This window comes from Camelus dromedarius, chromosome 27, assembly GCF_036321535.1.
Source record: "Camelus dromedarius isolate mCamDro1 chromosome 27, mCamDro1.pat, whole genome shotgun sequence".
NCBI lineage: Eukaryota > Metazoa > Chordata > Mammalia > Artiodactyla > Camelidae > Camelus > Camelus dromedarius.
Window position 1 is genome coordinate 5,866,527 of NC_087462.1, and position 14,124 is coordinate 5,880,650.

The window sequence follows — 14,124 nt, forward strand, 5'->3', positions numbered from 1 at the left end:
TCTCTCCATACTCCCCCCCAGGGCCATCTGATGGCTGCACTCTGACAACGTCCGGATTTCTATTTGCAGCCCAGACTCATGCGGCCAAGCAACCATCTTCTTGCAAGTCCCACGTGGCCATGCTCCAGGCATTGGGAGTGTCGCCAGACTTTTCATTTCATGTAGCCCCTCACCTGCTCCTGGCCACTGGCTCCTGCCCCTTTTGGCCACTAGCACCACCACCACCCAACAGGGCCAAACATCCAGGAAGCATCATCCTCTTCCTCTTCCTCATTCTGCACATCCAGTTTTGTTGGCAAGTTCTCTTGATTCCAGAAGATCTGGAGCCAATCCACTCCGTAGCTCTTCCCTGCTTAACGCCTTCCAGTGCCCCCCCCCCCACTGCACCAGAATAAAGCTTCTGGGACCCCAGTGAAACCACTTGCTCAGTCCTCTCTGGCCATGCCAACCTCCTCACTATTCCTTAAAGAAATTAAACTACTCTACCTCAAGGGGCCTTTGCACGTGCTCTTTCCTCTGCCTTGTCCTTTGTTTCTCAATACGTTTTCGATCACTCAGATCCCAGTTCATCTGTCCCCTCCTCAGGAAGTCCATCCCTGACCACCTAACCTAAAGTCATCCCTCCCCAACTCTCCTATGACCCTGTTTTATCGTCCTCATGGCAGGTCTAAAATGATCCCGATCATTTATTTCCTTATTTACTGGGAGGGCTTGCCACTAGAGCAGTGGCTTTCAATGATTTTTTTTTTTACATAACCTGTGGCAAGACACAAATTTCACAGGTGATCCAGTGATCCAGGTGTTATGGCCACATAACAAATTACCCCCGAAATTACTGGCTTTAAACAACAGCATTGAGCATGCTCACAAACCTGCAGTTCAACCCGGGCTTGCTGGGAACAGCTCTCTCTCTGCTCCTTTTGGTGTAAGCTGGGATGGCTCAAAGGCTGGAGGCTGGAATCATCTCAATGCTCACTCACTTACTTGCCTGGTGGTTGATGCTGGCTCTGGCTGGGACCTTATGTGGGAGACTCTTCATGTGGCTTGGGCTTCCTCACAACATGGAAGCTGGGCTCCAAGCACTAGCAACCTAAAATTGAGAGAGTGAACCAGCATCAGGCAAAAATGTATCCTCATTTCTAATCTAGTCACACACTGTCCCTTCTGCCACATCTGTTTGTGGCACAAAGTTCTGTTCAAGTTCAAGAGAAGAACTGGAGTCTGCCTCTTGACAGGGAGTGGCAAAGTTGGAACAATTTCTGTAGCCATTTTGGGGGAAAATACAATACCACAGCCAGTAGACAAAAGCCTTGTTTCCCAAAATAATACCTAGCTTTCTTCACACAATGCACTGATTTTTCCCCCGTTGTATTTTGTAGAAAATGCTGGTCCTGACCCGCTGAGCTGATTTCTTCACCCCCTTTGAGGAACAGGTCACAAAAGTGAACATTTTGTCTTTCCTCTACTTTAACTCCGTACACAGGATGTTCGGTGAGAGTTAGACACCTCACCCACTAGCGTTCTAGCGCTTATTTAACGCCTATATAGCACGTACTGAATATCAGGCAATGCCCTCATTTAACTCTCACGCTACGTCTTAAGTAGACACTCTGATGACCCTTATTTCACTAAGTTGGAAAGAGAAGCACAGAAGGATGAAGCAATTTGCCCGGGGGTAACACTGTCAAATCTGGAAATCTGGGATTGGAACCCAATAAATCTGGTGGCAGGCTCCATTTAGCTACGCAGCTTCTTAGAGAATTTACTTCTGTATGATGTTTACTCTGAGTATCCCACACACACACCGCAGAACGTCAGCTCCACAATAAGCAGCTCACTGCCTCGCCCCTAGAATCCCGCCCTGCACGCAGCAGGAGGACCCGAGAAGAAACTTGGCAGCAGTTCAAAGCCCTTGCAGCCGTTTTTTTTCAGTCTGCGCAGGCGCATCAGGCAGGCTTCGGGGTGGGGGGGCGTCCCCTTCCTGCGCAGATTGGGCAGCGCAGATACTGACAGAGGAGCCGGCGCAGGCGCACTGGTTCGACTCGAAGTGGCCAGCCTCATCCACTGATGACTGACGTGGGGTCAACCCAATAGAAACGGTTCTCTGCGGGAAGGGGGCGGGGCAACGGGGGAGTTAAATTTGCGCGGGATTGATCCTGGCGTAGTCATGGCGGCCTTCCGCGACATGGAGGAGGTGAGCCAGGGGCTGCTGAGCCTGCTGGGCGCCAACCGCGCCGAGGCGCAGCAACGACGGCTGCTGGGGCGCCACGAGCAGGTGGTGGAGCGGCTGCTGGAGACGCAAGACGGCGCGGACCAGCGGCTGCGAGGTGAAGGCTGGGGTGGGCGCGGCCGGGGCCCGTGTGATGGGAGGGGCGGCTTGGCAGGCCGCGAAACTGCCCTCCTCTTCTGCGCCCCCATTCCCTATCCTGTTAACTCGTGGGACCGGCGAATGAGCCATTCGTGAAATGGACTTCAGGACAGCAGTTCACCCTCCTGGGGTTTAGTAGTGAATATAGGATCTCGCAGATCCGGCCCAGTTCTGAGCGCTCTGTGAGCAGGAGCTGGTGGACTTGGCGTTTGAATTGGGATTCATGTGTCCTCAAAGCACGGGATTGGAATCCTAGCACCCCCACTTCCCAGCTGTGAGATTTGAGGTGATTTACTTAATCTCTCAGTGCCTCTGTTTCCCATAAAATTGTAACAATAGTCTGCATCTTCCTGCTGAGGTTGGTCAGATGTTTTATTGAGCACCTGCTGTGTCTAGGCATAGTGCCTGCCCTGGGGTGACAGCAGGGAACAAAACAGACAAAAATCCCTTGGTGGGAGGAGCTGATATGCTGGTGGGGCAAGGACTGAAGATAAACAAGAGAAATGAATGTCAGAAAGTGATGGGCTAAGGATTTCAGCTGTTAACTCATGAGCCCTGTGGTCCCAGCCCAGTGGCTTCCTTCTCAAGCCTCAGTTTCCTCATCTGTGAAATGGGGCTGCCGATAGCACCTCTTGATGGATCAAAGTGAGATTCGTGGATGTTGATCCTTGCACAACACTGCCTTTGAAGAAGGGCGGGGCCCTTGTTGCAGCTTTTCTCAGCTTAAGGGGTTTTTTTTAAGGCTAGAAACTTTTTTTTATTGTGATAAAATTGACATAATGTAGGATTTACCATTTTCACTCTTTTTAAATGTTCAGTAGCATGAAGTACATTCACAATGTTCTGCAACCATCACCACCATCCTTCTCCAGTATTCCATTGTACGGACTCACCACATTTTGTTTATCCATTCATCCGTCAGTGGACACTTGGGTTACTTCCACCCCTTGGCTATTGTGAATAATGCTGCTATGAACATGAGTGTACAAATATCTCTTCGAGTCCCTGCTGTCTATTCTTTTTTGTATTTTACCAGAAGTGGAAACGCTGGATCAGATGGTAATTTGATATTTAATTTCTTGAGGAACTGTCATTTAGTTTTCCACCGCAGTTTCAGTGCCAGGCGGCTGTAATGCCTTTTTACAGTTATACTTTATGAGTGCCGTTTGGGTTGAGACTTGAATGGCCTAGGAGCTAGCCATCGGATGACTGGGGAGGAGAGTTCCTGGCAGAGGGAACTGCAAAGACAAAGGTCAGGTGAAAAGGAGCCTGGAGACCCAAGAGAAAGTAGTAGAAGCTGGGTTGGCAGCAACCAGACCCTGCCAGACCTGTGAGCCCCCAGGAGTTTGGATATTAGTCTAAGCATGACGGATGCCCTGGTCTGAGTCTTCTGCTCTTTCCTCCCCCTCCTCCCTCCTTCCCTATTGTTTCTTTCCTCCTCTCCCCCTCCATTAACTCCCCCTCCATTGATAGTTGGGGAGAAGATCAGCATAGCCCAGCCTGTCTGGGTTTCAGCAGAACACATGGATTCGGGGCAAGGAGACAAGAGTCTGTGTTCCAGGGAGCTGGGGCTTCCATCAAAAGGATCGAGTTCAGATCCCGGCTTCGGAGCTAGGTGCTGTAGACAAGTCACTGAACCTCTTCGGGCATCTGCTCGTCGCCTCTCAAAGGGGGTCAGGTGTTAGGGCTCCCGGTCGCTCGTGGCACTTAGCACACACTCTGGTGAAGACGGCTTATAACGAATATCCATGGGGAAGAGCTCACCCCCAGGGAGGGTCCAAGGAGACTCAGTTGCTGTTCGGAGGGTGAGTAGAGAAAGGGCAGAAAGGCTGCGTAAGAAAAGCCAGGCCCTCAGCTCTCCTAACAGGAAATCAGCAGGCACCATCCAACTCAGACAAATCAAGAAATAGCAGCATAAGCAAATTATTTAGAAATATGAAGGTCGGTGCCAGAGAAAACAGTGAAGAGTTGAAAGTGGCTGCTTCAGAGGATGGAGAGACTTAGAGAGGGGTGTGTGCAAGTGTGTGTGTGTGTGTGTAAATTTTCATAACCATATACATGTAATACTTTGACTAAAAATTAACTTAAAGTTTGTAAGCACTTAAACTCCGGCCCTTTGGGAAGCATTTTCATCTGTGCCTTTTCTGAGTTGGCAGGTTTCTCTGACTCTGGGCAGGAACACAGCAACCTCCTTCAGGTGTTTTTGATCTTTTTGGATGTTTTGTTCAAAATGTGTTTATTCTGTGTAGGTGCTGGCAATAATGTGGTGAATTTAAGATGCAATCTCTGCTTCGAAGAAGAAATACAAGGAATAAATAGTTTGGGGTGATAGAGGCTGTCCTGGAAGCACAGTCTCACCCCAGGAAAGAGAGGAGAGTGTCGGGCTTTACCCAGGAGGCCTTGAAGGCCGGGAATGGGTGTGCCCCATGGGCAGGGACACTGGGGCATCCTTGGAGGACAAGCAGACAGAGGCCCAGGAAAAAAATGTGGCATGTTTGCAGAATGATGAGGCATTTTTGCAGCCAGAGTGGAGGGAAAAGCACCTGGTGGGGGCAAAAAACAGGGAGAAAGGAGGTTGGCAGGGATGGTGAAGATGCCCAAAGAAACCTGGACCTTATCCTGGAGACACTGGGGAGCTATGGGGGGGTCTTTGAGCAGGGGAGTAATTTAACATTTGGCCTCTAATGCAGCAGCTCTGAAGACAGATAGCAGAAAGGATTGGCAACTGTAGAGACCAAGGAGGGGCACGACAGGGAGGCAGTTGGGTGGTCCTGGAGGGATAAAGGACCTGCGCGAGGGAGGAGGGACCCACCAGGCAGGATGGTTAACTGGATGTGGATAGTGAGTCCCGGGCTGGTTGCTCAGGCAACAGAGTCGAGAGTGGCATCATAAATTAAGACATATGCAAAGAAGGACCAGACTTTATTATTTTGGGTGGATTCAAGTGTGATTTGGTGAAATGGGAAGCACTTACACCAGGTCCAGGGGGGCGCCCTTGGTGGGCATTTGGAAATAGGGTGATGGGTTCGGGAGCTACAGATAGAAGTGAGAACATGGCCATAGATGGGCGTTGAGGCCACAGGCCAATGAACCGCCTCCGTCCGAGGCTCTCCTAAGGAGCCCGAGTTGAGGGGCACAGACTTCTCCCCGTCCTGCAGAGATCCTTGCTGCGGAGAAAGAGGTGGCCCAGAGCCTTCTTGACGCAAAGGAGCAGGCGCACCAGGGTGGCACCGAGCTGCAGCAGCTTGAAGCTGAGCTTCAGAGGGCCAGCGAGGAGGACACCCATCTGAAGGCCAGCCTCCTATATCCTTTCCTGTGTTTGCGGAACCGCTGGGCCCCAGCCTCGCCTGGGAGGTGCTTGGAACCAGCGGCCCCAGCCCCGAGGTGGTTGGTGTTAGCATGTGGGCAGCCCAGCCCTCCTTCCAAAGCAAGGGGTCCTTAACTGCCTGCCTTACTCAGCTCAGCAGAGAGCTGGAGGAGCTCAAGGAGATCGAGGCCGATCTTGAAAGACAGGAGAGGGAGGTTGATGAAGACACTACAGTCACCATCCCTTCAGCCGTGTAGGTCCACCGAACGCGGTGTGAGTGTGTGTGTGTACAGCCTGCAGCTCTTTGCTGGAGTTGGTGCTGGAGTAACTTCCTTTTCTCTCTCTCTTGTCTTCTTGCATAGGTATGTGGCTCAACTTTATCGCCGAATTAGTAAAATCGAGTGGGATTATGAGTGTGAGCCGGGGATGATCAAAGGCAGTATCCTTTGTGGAGAAAGTGGAACCCTGTGCACTGTTGGTGGGAATGTTAAATGGTACAGACGCTATGGCAGGCCCTGAAAAATTAGACAGAATTACCTTATGACCCAGCAGTTCACTTCTGGTAGGCACATGAAAGAATTGAAAGCAGGAACTTGAACAGATGTTCGTACACCCATGTTCACCCACGTTTGGCACCATTCACAGTAGCCAAAAGGTGGAGGCAGCCCCAGTGTCCATCAGCAAATGACCAGATAAACAGAATATGGTCCATCCATATAGTGGAATATTATTCACTCTTAAAAAGGAAAGAAATCTGGCCCATACTCTCTTACATGGGTGAACCCGGAACATAATATGCTGAGTGAAGTAAACCAGACAGAAGAAGTCAATACTGTGTGATTCCACCTACATGAGGTCCCTAGGGGAGTCAAATTCCTGGAGACAAAGTAGGACTGTGATTATCAGGGTCTGGGGGAGGCAGTGTTTAATGGGGACAGAGTTTCTGTTTCACAAGATGAAAAGAGTCCTGGAGGTGGATGGTGGTGATGGTTGCGCAGCAACGTGAATGTGCTTAATGCCACTGAAATGGACACTAAAATGTTTAAGATGTTAACTATATAGTGTTATATGTATTTTACCACAGTTTTTTTTAAAGGGCAATGCGTGATCAGAATTTTACTTTTTGTTCATGAAAATGTGTTTCAGTCTCTAAATAGCTTCATAGTAAAAATGTAAAGCCAGTACCCTTTTGTCGAGGGGGAGGGCTGTGTGTGCCAGGTTTCCTTACGTCATGCCCTAAGTACATCACGGCCCCAGCGTCGCCCAGCCCATCCACCTGGACGGCACCCAGCTCTCCAAGAAATTCATCAGCGACTATCTCTGGAGCTTGGTGGACGCGGAGTGGTAGAGAGAAGCCTCTTGGACTGTGTCTTATAATCCCACACAGTGAGAGTCAGCCGTGGTGGGTGGTCAGTGCCTCAGTGGTGAGATCAGCTTAAAATTAAATGTTTACACATAAATGACTTTTTTTTTTTTTTTTTTTTTTTTTTTTACTGGATTTCCCTTTCCCCCATCTTGATTTTTGGCCTCAGATGCTAGACTGGCCTTGGCTAGGTAATCAGAGACTGACTGAACCATATCAGGCCGGTGACTTCACATCTTGACCACACATGCAAATGGCACTGCAGTATCCGATGACAAATTCCAGGTGTTTGTCATCTGTTATTCAAGTTTGGTCCTTATTCATTCCGAGTTCCCACTCTGAGTGCCAATGTGTGCCCAGAACTGTGCTGGGTGCCCAAGACAAGATGAAGGTGACAGATCCCTTCAGCCAGGGGAGGAGTCAAAAGTGATCAGATGCCACCCTTGAGCTAGAGAGAGTCCACAGTGCTGTGGGGCCCTGGCTGGGGAGGAGGTCTGCTTCCCAGAGGATGAGGGCAGCGTTTGTGCTGAAACTTGAAGGGACGAGTCAGTCGTGAAGAGATTACATTATGCGATGTACATGGACCCATCCCTGCTCCAGGATGGGCTGCGTGTCAGAGACCACTGGTTGCCTCCCTAGTAGCCATTCTCCCATCCACCCTTAGTAAGGGAATCCTTTTAGCTGCCAGGTCAAAATACAACATTTCCCAGCCTCCCTTGCAGCTAAGTTTCGGACAGTGAAGTATAAAAGGAAGTGTTGTGTGAGACTTGTAGGAAGATCCTTAAAAGGCAAGGGCATATACCCTTTCCCCTCCCCTTTGTCTTCTGGAATTTGGATGTGGTGGCTGGAGCCCTGGCAGCTATGTTGCCACGCTTGAAGGGTGTAATCCTCTAGGTATGATGGGAGCTTGATTCCCTGATGATGGAGCCAGGTAACTATCCTGGACTTTGGGGGTGAGGAATTGTTATTTTGGTTTTTCTATCACAAACAGCTAAAGTAAATCCTAACTGATTCAGCATGCAGCCCAGGCCTGAGCTAGCCAATCAGTGTGCTCACCTAACCCCCATCCTCAGTGACTGAGGTACTACTAAGAGTGCGGAGCTTGTCTGCCAGCCTGCCTGGGGGTAGAGAGTGAGAAGTAGGGTCCCTTTGATATCAGGTACCTCCTGGATACAGCTTTGCCTGAAGCCAGTAGATTTGTTAGTTACATGAACCTCTGGGTTTTGTGCACCCCTGTATGACTTAATTGTTTACAATACGTACAATTAGTATTTCTTAATCAGAGAGGAACACTCTAGGCAGAGGTAACATTAAGTTCTAGCAGCACCTGAGTACATTAAGTGGGCACTAAAAACAGTCCCTTCCGGTGACCCTCGGAGGACTAGGTCAAGGAGTCCTACCTGTCGGGCTCCAGGAAATAGACCCAAAAAAGGGGGTTGTTGGTTTCCTTGAAATGTAAGAAACCCCAGGCCACTCAGCTCACAGAGAAAGATTCCCAGAAGAACTTCAGAGGCCCTGCCTTCGTGCTGAGGGCCTGGCTTTACATATTCAAGGAAATGTTCACATAAGCCCTCCTGGGCTGTTTTCACTTTCAAAGTTGGCGGAGTTTTTTATGATGTAAAAAAGAAGCAGAGCCCTTCATTTGTACCCTTGGCCTCTGAAGGGCGAAAGACTGGACCTGGACCAGGGCTTTCCTGCCTCAACCTGGGACCAGGTCACTCTCTCCGGAGGGGGCTGTCCTGGACATGGTGGGACAGGTGGCGTCACCCCTGCCTCCGCCCTCCAGATGCCAGGAGCTCACCCCTGTTGTGACAGCGCTGGTGGACCACTCGCAGGACTTGCAGCCTCAGCCAGGAACCAGTCTTCAGCCAAGGCCAGCGAAGGAGCCGCTGTCACCCTGGTGGCTGTTCCTGCTGACACAGCTGGACTGCACCTGTTCCCCTGCATGAGTGAAGGTGCCAGGAGGCCTCCCGCCCTGAGTAGACCCAGCCCAGCCACGGGTCCTGGGGGACTGGGGACGGAGAGACGTGTTTCCCTCTAGTTAAACAGACTTACGGGCACAGGGTCCTGGGAGAGAATGCAGGTGCTGGGGGGCAGGCGCACTTATCTGTGCCCTGGGCCGGCTTCCCAGCCCAAGCAGACACCCCACTTTGTTCTGGGAGGGGCCCCGGAGGCGTTGCCTGCCTGGAGCTCAGTTTCCCCAAGATGAGGAAGGTCGCTTGAGGGAGGCTGCATGAACCCAGGCTCCTGTGTCCCCGTCTCCCCAAGCAGCCCCCATGACAGGCCCAGGGAGTGAGCAAGTGGGTGAGGAACGCAGCCCCGTGGGGCCCCGGCAGGCGGGCTCAGGGAGGTGCCTGAGCTCACAGGGGCCGGGAGAGGCCCTGGCCCGTCGCATGCCTGGGCCCTGACTCACTGCCCGGCGCTGGCCGGACGCCCGGACAGCCTCGGCCCACGGCCTCCAGCCCACACCCCTGCCTCCCCCCCTGCCCGTTCTCCCTCTGAGAGCCGGCACATTGGCAGCCACCAACTCTTTCCCGAATTCTGGAGGCCAGCCAGAGGCACACTGAGCGCCTGGCCAAGCCCCGTGGAGGTGGGAGCAGGATGAGTCCCCAGACCAGGGAGTGGGGAACTGGAGCCATGTGCCCGCAGAACTGACTTGACGCCGCACCCCACCTCGTTCCTCCTCCTCCACCTCCTCAGGCCAGCGCCATCCCAAGCTGGTCAGGAGTATCCATTTTACAGGTGGGGAAACTGAGGCACAGCATGGTCACAGGATAGTGACACCCTGGGAAGCTGAACCTGGCAGTGGGGCCCCAGGGTCTCTGGAGGAACATTGTGGCTTTTCAGATGAGAAGTGGCCTAAGTGCCTGCCCCTCATCCAAGGTCACCCAGCTAGAAAGTGGAGCCCTACGGGGCAGTGGAGCAGGCTGAGGTCTAGACGCTTAAAGTCGCTACTGATCAGTGATTGTGGGTCAGATATCCACATACCCAGCCAACCTGGCTTATAATTGGTGTTCCTGGGGGATATTGCCAAGGGTATGTGGAGTCGAGAGGCTGGACCCCCATAAAGCTTGGTGGGCCAAGGCTGGGAGGACTGGCCCCGGGGCATCGACACTGTGGTATTTGGTTCACCCTCAGGGAGGCCCCAGGACCTCCTGGTGGCCTCCCCAACTGAGTCAAAAGTGTACCCTGGGCTTCTGTGAACTGCCAGGCCCCCTTCCAGGAAGCCACACTCCAGTGGAGGTCTTGAGCAGGTGCTGTGCTGGCTCCGTGTGCCCTTACAGGTGACGAAACTGAGCCACAGAGACAGCAAGCTATTTGTGGAAGTTTTCGCAGCTAATGAGGATCCACAGCTTGTGCTCTTAACCCCGACCTACGACTGAGTTCATCTCAGTTAATGTATAGCTGTCACTGTTTCAGGGGAGGAGTCATTTGAGCCCAGACAGACCTAAGCTCCTAGGGAACAAAAGTGTGGAGACAGTGATCCACGCAGAAGGAACAGCAAGTGCAAAGGCAGGTGTTCAGGGACAGCAAAGAGGCCAGGGTGGAGGGAACCGTGCGGCCATGGGGCTGGATCACGCCAGGCCTGCAGTCCACAAGTGAGGCACAGGGAGGATTTTCAGATTCCAGGAGGGGCCCAGAGTTGGGGCTTGGGAAAGAGGAGCCTGATGTTGGTCTCTTGACACAGGTCATGGTGCAGGAGGCCAGCCGACTGGGGGCTGGTCTCATTGTCAACCTCCAAGCTCCCTGCCTCCATCCCTGGCGCAAGCGTGGGAGCGGAGGCCGGGGTAAGCAGAGCAGCTGTGCTGGGGAGGGTGGAGCCCCTCCACCGAGGGCAGAAATCAGTGCTGAAACCTGAGCTGCCTGGAGGGGAGGCTGGACTGGACCCAGGAGTCCTGGGGGCTGTTCCCTGACCAGCCTCCACTCCCCCCCCCTAATTCACGGCCCTGCTCAGTGGGGTGGGTGATGTGACCAGTGCGCATACTCGCAACACTTAGCCAGCTCTCTCCTCCCTTCATCATTGAGGGAATTCACTTCCTGGGGGAGCAGGAGGGCACTGACCCCCACTGTGGGGGAGGGACCAGCATTGGGAACACCCCTCCCCCCTCCTTCCTTCCCTCCCTCGGACCTGGGCTCAGCCCCTCAGGCTCCAGCCTGACTCACCACAGGCAGCTGTGGTTTCGGATGCCGGGGTGGGGGCCGGAGTGGGAGGCAGCAGAGAACACGAGTTGGGGCGTCAGGCCTGGGGGAGCAGCTTCCTCCCACCACCCAGCCGGTCCTGGCCAGAGCTGTCCAGCCCGCGGAGAGGGGCGCTCAGGGCTGCCTGCCCTTGCCCTGTCCTTGGGGATGGCAGCCCCCAAACTCCAATCTGCCCCCCACCCCTCTGGGAGTGCCGAGCCCACAGACTAGCTCCAAGTGGCCGGCCAGCTGCCTGGTGCATCTTACCCAGGTGACATCCACACCCTTCCCTAGGGGACCCCGTGTGAGTCCAGAGACGGCACACCCCCTCCACCCCTCGGGCTGCTGGTGGAGAAACGCAAAGGGAGGGCGTCGGGGTCTCATCAGGAGCTGAAGGAGCTGAGCCAGTGACCCCAGTCTCCCCTTGCCCATCTGTGAAATGGCTCTGGGCCTGCCCCCTCCTTAGGCGGCCACCTCGAGGAGCAGAAGAGTTAATCCCCAAGAGCATTTGCTCATATTTGTCCCAAAGCTCTCATCCCGCGTGTCTGTGTCACACTCAGTGCCGCCGTGGGGGCGTCTGAGGAAGAATTTCAAGAACTACTTACTCCCTTCACAGAAAACTGCCCAGGCCAGAGACCAGAAATTTCCATCACCTCCGGCCTCTCCCAGGCACTCCCTCAGCCCAGGGACCCCCCCAGTCCTGCCCACCCTCCCCTGGGCGCCCTCAGCCACCTCCGGGCCCCTTCCGCGTGCCCGGCCATTCAGGCTCATTTGTCCCGTTAGCCACACGGCTGAGCATGGAGTCAGTCAATCAACCAATTATCGAGCCGGCCCTGGCCGCTTCCTGTGCGGTCTGCTCAGCTTTCGCCCCCAGAGGCGTTTTGGAACCTTCCCAAGACAAAAGGCGGAAGGAAGGAAGGAAGTGCCACCCTGTGGACACAGGGAAGATAACAGTGACCACAGCGCCCGGCGCCCACGGAGCCCACAGTGTTGGGGGGATCAGCTTTGGCCTCATTTTCTGTTGGGGAAACTGAGGCTCTGATGGGCCCAAGGTCACTCAACTCAGCACAGGCAGCCTGGCCCAGTGGGTGTTCTTTCCCACCTGCTGCCCCGACACTCCGGGTCCCCTGCTCCTGGATACCCCCTGCCCTCCCTCAGTCCAGCCTGTAAGGCAGGGACCCCGTTTCCCAGGTCCTGCTGAGTTCAGCCTATGGGGGGCGCTGGCGGGAGGGGGGCCTGGAAGACGGTTTAGAGATTTAACTTTTTAATCTTACATAGTTACCAAAGAAATAAAGCCAACCACAAAATAAGAATCAACAATGCAGTAATCCAATCGTAAAGGACAGCCAAGTGTGCTTACTCATGTTCAAGAAATCAGCCATCTAAAATGACTATAACTCAATAAAAAATGTTAAAAAAAAAAGAAATCAGCCATCTAAGTTATAAATAATAAGTAGTTCATTTGTGTCTTTTTTAGATTTGACATATAAGCAATATCATATGATATTTTTCTTTCTCTTTCTGGCTTATTTTACTTAGAATGACAATCTCCAGGTCCATCCATGTTGCTGCAAATGGCATTATTTGATTCTTTTTTATGACTGAGTAGTAGTCCACTGTGTGTGTGTGTGTGTGTGTGTGTGTGTGTGTGTGTGTGTGTGTGTGTGTGTGTGTGTGTATTCTTTATCCAGTCATCTGTTGATGGACATTTGGATTGTTTCAATGTCTTTTAGTTTTCTAAGGAATCTCCATACTGTCCTCCGTAGTGGCTGCACCAATTTACATTCCCACCAACAGTGTAGGGGTTTCCTTTTTTCCACACCCTCTCCTGCATGTGTCATCTGTGGACTTTTTAATGGTGGCCATCTGGCTGGTGTGAGGAGATATCTCATTGTGGTTTTGATTTGTATTTCTCTAACAATTAGTGATGTTGAGGATCTTTTCACGTACTTGTTGGCCATCTGTCTGCCTTCTTTGGGGAAATATCTGCTTAGGTCTTCTGCCTGTTTTTTTATTGGACTGCTTGTTTTTTTGATATTAAGGTATGTGAGCTGTTTGTTTGTATATCTTGGAAATTAATCCCTTGTCGGTCGCATCATTTGCAAATACTTTCTCCCATTCTGTAAGTTGTCTTTTCATTTTGTTGATGGAATCCTTAGCTGTGCAAAAGCTTTTAATTAGATCCCATTTGTTTATTTTTGCTTCTATTTCCATTACTTCAGGAGCTGGTTGAAAAACTATTGCTGCGATTTATGTCCAAGGGTGTTCTGCCTGTGTTTTCCTCTATGTTTTTTTCTATCCAATGACCTGCTGTGTTCCTGACTGCACCCCAGTTGACATGCCAGTACGATTTGTGGTTTGACTGCCAAGCCCTAAGGTGGGGGTCTGAAATGCCCTCAAGGCCCAGGCTCAGGCAAAGCTGGGGTGCACAAGAGAAAGGGGGTGCAGGTGGACTACAGCCCATGTACTTGGCCAAATGTTACCACAATGAAGCCAAATTCGCCCAAACTTAAGATTATTTGGCTTTGTGTTGTGAAATCTATTTTATATCTTAGCAGTGAATTTAATAGTTTCAGTTCAGTCCTTTGTCTTGTTGCTTAAGAGGTCCTCATGCCAACCACTGCAGGGGCTCTGAAGGGAAGGGTCCTTCAGAAACATCACTGTGTTGATGGAGCCCAGTGAGGGGATCTCGGCCCGTCACTCTTTCCTCCCAGATCCTCACACGGCCGGTTCTTACTCTCCTGGGCTCAGCTCAGATGTCACCTCCTTGGCAATCCTTCCCTGATACTCCCCAGAAATAAAAGAGCCCCCTGCCAATCACTTCTCTGTCCCATCATCCTGTTTAATATTCTTCTAAAAAATTCTTTTGGGATATCCATTTTTCCTTCTAAAGTGTCCCCCCTTGAG

The 14,124-nt window shown here is 52.1% G+C and overlaps 1 protein-coding gene across 2 annotated transcripts; it reads left to right on the forward strand.

Annotated features, from left to right (window-relative positions):
* The first annotated feature begins 2,159 nt into the window (after positions 1-2,159).
* Positions 2,160-7,138, forward strand: SPC24 (SPC24 component of NDC80 kinetochore complex). 2 transcript variants are annotated; one of them, XM_064480270.1, is made up of 5 exons: positions 2,160-2,327; positions 5,527-5,683; positions 5,833-5,928; positions 6,038-6,114; positions 6,917-7,138. In XM_064480270.1, the coding sequence occupies exons 1-5, from the start codon at positions 2,168-2,170 to the stop codon at positions 7,021-7,023; spliced, it is 597 nt and encodes a 198-aa protein (XP_064336340.1). In that variant the 5' UTR covers positions 2,160-2,167; the 3' UTR covers positions 7,024-7,138. The 2 variants fall into 2 exon arrangements, with proteins under 2 accessions (XP_064336340.1, XP_031293085.2); XM_031437225.2 differs by lacking the exons at positions 6,038-6,114; positions 6,917-7,138 and having other exon boundaries at positions 5,527-5,671; positions 5,824-5,932.
* The last annotated feature ends 6,986 nt before the right edge of the window (positions 7,139-14,124 follow it).